The 7977-nt window shown below is 35.6% G+C and overlaps 1 protein-coding gene across 1 annotated transcript; it reads left to right on the forward strand.

Moving 5' to 3' along the window:
- Positions 1-3205: 3205 nt before the first annotated feature.
- LOC111902228 (ATP-dependent zinc metalloprotease FTSH 3, mitochondrial) lies at positions 3206-7298 on the forward strand. The gene is made up of 8 exons (XM_023898082.3): positions 3206-3500; positions 3600-3849; positions 4179-4250; positions 4438-4571; positions 4649-5128; positions 5210-5977; positions 6073-6300; positions 6376-7298. Exons 1-8 carry the CDS (start codon positions 3450-3452, stop codon positions 6862-6864), a joined length of 2472 nt encoding a protein of 823 aa, XP_023753850.1. The 5' UTR covers positions 3206-3449; the 3' UTR covers positions 6865-7298.
- The last annotated feature ends 679 nt before the right edge of the window (positions 7299-7977 follow it).

Raw genomic sequence — 7977 nt, forward strand, 5'->3', positions numbered from 1 at the left:
ATGTGTAGTTACTTTGTATTTCATATTATACTTTTAATGAGCGGATGAGGTTGCCCTATCCTACCCGTTCGGCTAACGACCCTCCACCGATCAAGCAAGCGGTGGGTGTGAGTGTACACCCATTAAGCGCCATTTTATAGGCCGCAACCTTATACCCACCTTATAGATCGGCTTCGTGAATGAGGCCTACTAACGGTAAGACTAGCATTTTAGTTATACATATACATACATACATACATACATACATATATATATATATATATATATATATATATATATATATATATTAATCTTGTAATATTATATTAGTATAAGGTTGTATTTTAAACTTTTAAAAACTTAGGGTTTGAAATTTAAATTGTCTAAATTAAAACTTTTAATAACAAAACATAAATTTCAAAACTTGAGGACAAGTTTTAAACATTTAAAACATGGAGGATCAAATAACAAATAATTCTAATTAACAATTAATTTCCTAATTATCTATATTTGATTTATTCAAGATTTCTTGCAAGATAATTACCAATTTAATCAAAATAATTAATTAATTATCATATAAGGAAATTAAATATTTTATTAGTTGATAAATATCTTTAATTAGATCAAGATTATAGTCATATATATCAAAAAATCGGATTAGGGTTGATCTAATATGATTAAGGTAAGTTTCCATAAGATAATCATGAAGAAATCCTGAATTTGGCCTTTCCTGACGCTTGGACTCGCCGAGTGCACCAAGGGACTCGCCGAGTCAGGCCAACTCGCCGAGTCCATGACTCAGAAACACAAAAATCGAATTTTGCAGTTAAGTTTCAAACAAACAAGCAACAATTTAATAGAAACCAAGTTAGGCTTTGATACCACTAATGAGTTTTAGCCATAAGAACTTTCCTATGTGCGCATGCAAAACCCTAATGCTTGGATCTAGGCTTTCTAACTAAACATGCTTTGAATCCAAGACTTCTAATGACTAATTAGGTATAAAACAATACAAAATCAGAACTAGAAGCATACCTTTGAATCTCTTGTTTGATCTTGTTGTTTTGGAGCTCTAGAGTCACAATTGTCACTCCTCTAATGGCTTACAAACACCAAATAGCAAGGAGGATGATTTAAGAGAGAGAGGGGAGGAGAAAATCGGCCAGGGATTTCTTACTTGAGAAGAGATGCCAATTTCCCTTTGCCATAGGGTCTATTTATACTTGTAGACTCCTTAAGGGTTACAACTTAAACCCTAGTTGGATAATCTTTCCTTAAAGCAATCCAAATCCATTCCTTAGATAACCTTGGATGATTTTAAGCTATCCCTAGCTTCTAGAATTCGTCCATCCTCTATCCAATAAGGATTTACAGTCAAAAGTTTAACTATCAAACAATTGACAATTTATACCCTCTTATTTAATTAATCTCGTTAAGTCACCAAATTAATACCAATTAATTTATGACTTATATTAATCAAATAACAATATTATTATTCTTTATATTATTCTCATAATATATAAATAATATTTATTCTCTCTTAATAAATCATCCTATCAAGTTGCTATGGTGAAGGCAACCCAAAAGGACAATGCACAATCGGGTCAAATACTTGCCTAATATAGTTGTAGCCTTAGACACTATTCCAACAGGTAGAGCTTATTAAAGGTTGAGCAATGTGGCCTATAAGTGAATGTCTAATTAAAATCACCCGTCCTCTACACCATAATCAGACCGGAAGGCATAAGAAAAAGATGAAGCAATATGTTGAAGAGAAAAGCCAAAAGAAAGGAGAAAATGGTGCTAGTGGGAGTGGAAAGCTTACAAGAAAGTTTATCGAAGTAGCTTGCAACAAGTGTAAAAATAAAGGGCACAATGCTAGAACTTGTAGAGGCTAAGGAGGTAACTGATGGGATTTAAAGGTATTTTGATGTATGTAGGGGTATAAGTGTCTTTTTGGGATAATGTTATGTTTATGTGTATTGTATGTTTAGTACTTGATGTGTTTTGGGGTTTAAACTATTTGGATGTTCTTTTTGGTACTTGATACTGTGTACTGTAATGTATAGGAACAATTTAGATTGGATTTGATGTAATGACTTATGTTATGTTTAATGTCTTGATGTTATTCTCATGTATAATTTCATGTTGTAGAACTTGACCAATGTGCCCTTTTAAACAAAACATACAATTGTCATTCACAATGTTTAAACCATAAACAAAATAGAATGGTCAAAATGTACATACCAAATATAATTACCATTGCCAATTTGTTGAAAAACATGTCTTACATTGCTTACATTTTAACCACAAAAGACTACCACAAAGTACTACCCAACAGATTACATTGCTTAAACAAAATACTACCCAAAACATTAAAATACTATCCAAACCGTTATACTTCAATCTACTTCTTATAAACCAGAACAAACACAAACAACATCCAACTGCATAACATGTAACATTTGAGTCTTGTGTTTTGTGACTTCAATTTCTTTATTTTATAATAGCTTTTGAACATTCACACATTTAACCATCAAACCACCCAATAAATCGACATTTGGATCCCTTCAAAATTGAAGAAACAAAAGAAGATCGTAAACATATAATGGGAGAGTTATGTTGAAATCCAAAAAAACCTTTGCGTACCTCAGTAGGGTATCCCTAGAAGCGTCGACCTGGATTTTTGTTAGTCCATGAGGTGCGAACTACGACCATTTTACCACAAAAACAAAGCACCATTTTCGATTTCGATTTCTTGAAGAAGAAAAAGATGGTTGATTTAGGTCAACTGAAGAAAAAGAAGAAGACGAGAACGACGACAAAGAAGGTTCACTAGGTTCGATCTTATAGTACGGATTTATTAATATTAAATAAGGGGAATAAAAAGGAAATAACAAAAATACCCCCAATTTGACAAGTCAAACATATATTGACGGATGTTAACCTTTTGGACCAAAAACGCAATCAAATGAAAACTTTGGACATGTGGTGCTAGTCTAAATTTTTTTGGATCAAAATGACAATTTTGAGCAAAACATAGGAACCATCTGTGATTTTATTTTTTTATTTTTTTATTTTTTATTTTTTTTTTTGGTAAACAAAATTTTGAAAACTTATTCTTTGACAACGTTGAAATATCTTGCTACCCAAGTTTTGATTTATTAACAATTAATAATACCACATTAAATAAATATATATTATTTATTCAATAAGTCGAAAAAAACCTACACTTCCCCTTAGCCGCGTTTCCTGTTCCCCCATATCTACCGTGAACCGTCGATAGTCGTGGCCTAAAACAAGAACAAACAAATATCTGGTATTTTCGTCGAACACCTCACGGGCTCTCTTTTCTCCTGATAATATCATCATCGTTGTGTTAAAAATAACTCTGCATATTTTTCTCCAACCAAGGATCATATGTTAATTCGGTGAAAGGTTCAATCAATTTATCGTCGTCGCCCTTTAATATGATGTTTTCAAGACTTGGTCGGTCAATCTCTCGATCGTCTCGTTCAAGGGTAAGTCTTTTTGTCCCAGTAAACTATTCATGTTTTTCTTGTTTGCAGTATGTGGGTTTCTGATCTTATTGTTTTGAATCCTGTTGGATGGTTTGGTAGAATGTTTTGAGTGGTGGAAATGGCGGAAGATCACAGATTTTGACCGATTCTTCAGCATATCAATCTCGAGATATCCGACAGGCAGATGATAACCTTGGGGTTTTGAAGCGTTATTTAGGTTCTCTAGCAGCTAACAATGAAAGATATGGTTCTGGGTTATCATCCAAGGTGTATCTATCGGATATAAAGTACGTTCTTGCAAACCCTAGATTTCAAAGATTCTTCTCCAGCGAGGCTCCGAAGAAGAAGAGTAAGATTAGCTTTTTCCGTATCATTTTCTATTTGTTAATGTTTGAAGTTAGGAGGCTGCTTGAGCTCGCTCATGTCAATACTATTATTACAGCCCCTGAATAGTAGACGATGATTAAATGGTTCCATACGAACTACGAAGCCTAAATTTGCACCAAAAACGACTCCTAACTATTCTGTTGAAGGGAATCTAAAAAAAGTAATCTTTGGATTGCTGAAAGCTTCTGTTTTCCTATCCCATATAAAGCAAATTGAACATTTGAGCAATCTAACTGGGCCAGTATTGGTGTGTGTATATTACTTGACCCTTCTGTGTTTATGGTTTTTCAGATTATGAGAACTTTTTCCCCAAGGAAAAGAAGGAAACTCCAAAGGCAAACAATCAGAAAACTGAATCTAAAGGTCAGTCACCTTGATTTCTGAGAATAGATGCTACTGTTATGGAAGTTTCACTCTTAATTTGGTCTTTATATCTTTGTATCATCCATTGGTAGATCAATGTAACTTTCATTGGTCTTTCTTGGCTACATATCAATCTGCAAGTAATGCGTGAAACTTACAAACTGATTAACATATTTGCAATGTGTAGAGGAATCAAGCACAGAAGATGATGGGGGTTTCTTCCCAAAGCAGTTCAATTTCCAAATCCCTATCCCTTTACTAGTAATTGGGTTGTTGCTCTTTTCATCACTCTCTTCTTTTGGTCCTCGTGAACAGAAACAGGTTAGCTCTTACTTGATCTTCCTGTTTATTTCTAGATCCCTTGATGTTAATTTCATTTTTGTTTTTTATTACTACAGATAAGTTTCCAAGAGTTCAAGAATAAGCTTCTGGAGCCAGGGTTGGTGGACCATATAGTCATTTCCAACAAATCAGTTGCAAAAGTATATGTCAGAAACTCACCACGCAATCAATCAACCGATGGCTCTATTGAAGGAACATCAATCGATTCACCTGCAAAAGTGAACACAAGCCAATATAAATACTACTTCAATATCGGAAGTGTTGAATCTTTTGAGGAAAAACTAGAAGAAGCCCAAGAAGCACTTGGGATAGATTCTCATGATTATGTTCCTGTCACATACGCATCCGAAATGGTTTGGTATCAAGAAATCATGCGATTTGCACCCACACTCTTATTACTCGGATCCCTTTGGTACATGAGCAGAAGAATGCAAGGTGGTTTAGGTGTTGGAGGTGGTGGTGGGAAAGGTGCACGTGGAATATTCAACATTGGAAAAGCCCACATCAATAAAGTTGACAAGAATGCAAAAAACAAGGTCCTTTTTCAGTTTCAAGTATTCTAGTATCTATAACAACACAAAAAGTTTTCATCTTTTACAATCTTTATTGTTGTTCAGGTCTTTTTCAATGATGTTGCTGGATGCGATGAAGCAAAACAAGAAATCATGGAGTTTGTGCATTTTCTCAAGAACCCAAAGAAATACGAAGAGTTAGGAGCTAAAATCCCGAAAGGTGCTCTGTTAGTGGGGCCACCTGGCACTGGCAAAACCCTTTTAGCAAAAGCAACAGCAGGAGAATCCGGTGTGCCTTTTCTTTCAATATCTGGATCTGATTTCATGGAAATGTTTGTGGGTGTGGGCCCATCTAGGGTTAGAAACTTGTTTCAAGAAGCAAGACAGTGTGCCCCGAGTATAATATTTATAGATGAAATCGATGCAATTGGTAGGGCAAGAGGACGTGGGGGTTTTGGGGGGTCTAATGATGAGAGAGAAAGTACACTCAATCAGCTTCTTGTTGAAATGGATGGATTTGGCACCACTGCTGGTGTGGTTGTTCTTGCTGGAACTAACAGACCTGATATTCTAGATAAAGCTCTGTTAAGACCTGGAAGATTTGATAGACAGATTAGTATAGATAAACCTGATATCAAAGGACGTGAACAGATCTTCCAAATTTATTTGAAAAAAATCAAACTTGATAATGAACCTTCATATTTCTCTCAAAGACTTGCTGCTTTAACTCCTGGATTTGCTGGAGCCGATATAGCAAATGTTTGCAATGAAGCAGCTTTGATTGCTGCAAGAGGTGAACAAACAAAGGTCACCCTGGACCATTTTGAAGGAGCCATTGATAGAATCATTGGTGGACTTGAGAAGAAGAACAAGGTACTTAAACATTGATGAAATTAAAAGTTTGAAACCACATTTACTTTTTTTTCTCCTCTCTCCTTCATTCTTTCTAATTTGTTGAAATGAAACAGGTAATAAGCAAGTCTGAACGCAGAACTGTAGCTTACCATGAAGCAGGGCATGCTGTTGTGGGGTGGTTTTTGGAACATGCAGAGCCTTTATTGAAAGTGACAATTGTCCCACGTGGCACAGCAGCTCTTGGTTTTGCTCAGTATGTTCCAAGTGAGAATCTTCTCATGACAAAAGAACAGCTTTTTGACATGACTTGCATGACACTTGGTGGCAGAGCTGCTGAACAGGTAATCTTTGACTATTTGTGTATAAGTTTTCAACATTTTTTGTTGCAAGTTTTCAACTTTCTTGATTGATTACAGGTGATACTTGGAAAGATTTCAACTGGAGCACAAAACGACTTGGAGAAAGTGACAAAGATGACATATGCTCAAGTTGCGGTTTATGGGTTCAGTGAGAAAGTTGGTTTGCTGTCGTTTCCTCAAAGGGAAGATGGAATGGAAATGAGCAAGCCATACAGCAGCAAAACAGGGGCAATCATTGATACTGAAGTCAGGGAATGGGTGAACAAGGCGTATGAACGCACAGTCTCACTTGTGGAAGAACATAAAGAGAAACTTTCTCAGATTGCTGAGCTTTTGCTTAAAAAAGAAGTCCTTCATCAAGATGATTTGTTAAAGGTGTTGGGTGAACGCCCGTTTAAAGCAACCGAAATGACAAATTATGACATATTTAAGCTTGGATTTGAGAAGGAAGATGTGAAAACTGGAGAGGTGGAAGAGGGTAGTAGTAGTACTGCAGAAGACAGTGGGGCCCCACCACCCCTTGAGCCTGAGGTAGTCCCTGCATAACTAGAACCTGGATAAGAAAAGGTAAGATAACTTTTATTTTAATTTGGAAAACAAAACTCCTTCCTAATTATGAAAGAGATTTGGATTAAAGGGGAAGGGGAGGGGTGTCACAATTCAACTTGTATTGGGTGATTTATCTTGTTAAAATGTATAAGCAAATCAAGTGGTGGTGATACAGAAAAAAAAAAAAAAGGAACACGGGATGTAAAGTTGATGTGGCGCATTTTCATTTTTTTTTTTCATGAATTTCTTTGTCATAATACCCACAAATGTGACACATTGTTGATTTATGTTCTAGACATAAAAAGCTAATAGTTTTCTAAGACTTGTAATATATGTTTTTAATCTATTGGCCCATGATAAGTGTCTTGAACATGTGTTTATGTATGCAACCACTGTTTTGGGATTTCAATAAACTTATTAATTCTTCTTTATTTAGAACCATTTATTTGTGATGTCTCGTCTACGTCTTCATACACAAGCGGATATTCTTGAAGCTTTGTATAAGGCAGGAGGGAATTGTACATCGCATGTCTGTCACATTGGATTTTTAACAGCCATCTCACCGCCACATTACTGTTGCCACAAGACATGCATGCCATGCCATTTTTAGGGGTGAATCAAATTTGAAAAAAAGAAAGAATGATATTGCCCCTCTCTCTCTCTCTCTCAATGGTGACAAACCAACTTTTATTATACCATACCACGATGAGGAGACGGTGTATGCCATGCTTGTCATGGGCTTGCCGAGCTAAATGCCACCTCACACCCTCAAGCTTAAATGCGTTGATAGTCGTAAATGCAAGACAATGAAGACATTTCTAAACGTAGTTTGAAAACGATTCTTAAGAGTTTAGGTCTAAGGCCTGATTAGGCTTACCATTTACACACAAGAGCATCTACAATATTAAGGTTTTTTGAGCAATTTTTGTTGCAACTCACTCTATTTAACATCATAGTCAATACTTTCAAGTTAGCAAGTTGATCGAAGAGTTAGCACTATGATACCACTATATAAGAACAAAACGGATGTCCAAAATTGTCGCAACTATCAAAGTTTAAAGTTACTTTGGGGTGTTTGTGATTTCTTATTAAAAGAGTTTGGATAGAAAG

This window comes from Lactuca sativa, chromosome 9 (assembly GCF_002870075.4).
Source record: "Lactuca sativa cultivar Salinas chromosome 9, Lsat_Salinas_v11, whole genome shotgun sequence".
NCBI lineage: Eukaryota > Viridiplantae > Streptophyta > Magnoliopsida > Asterales > Asteraceae > Lactuca > Lactuca sativa.

Coding starts and splice junctions, on each gene's coding strand:
- LOC111902228 (XM_023898082.3), top strand. CDS start 3,450: ATGATGTTTTCAAGACTTGGTCGGTCAATCTCTCGATCGTCTCGTTCA. Junction 3,850..4,178: donor CGAGGCTCCGAAGAAGAAGA/GTAAGATTAGCT, acceptor ATGGTTTTTCAG/ATTATGAGAACTTTTTCCCC. Junction 5,129..5,209: donor ACAAGAATGCAAAAAACAAG/GTCCTTTTTCAG, acceptor ATTGTTGTTCAG/GTCTTTTTCAATGATGTTGC.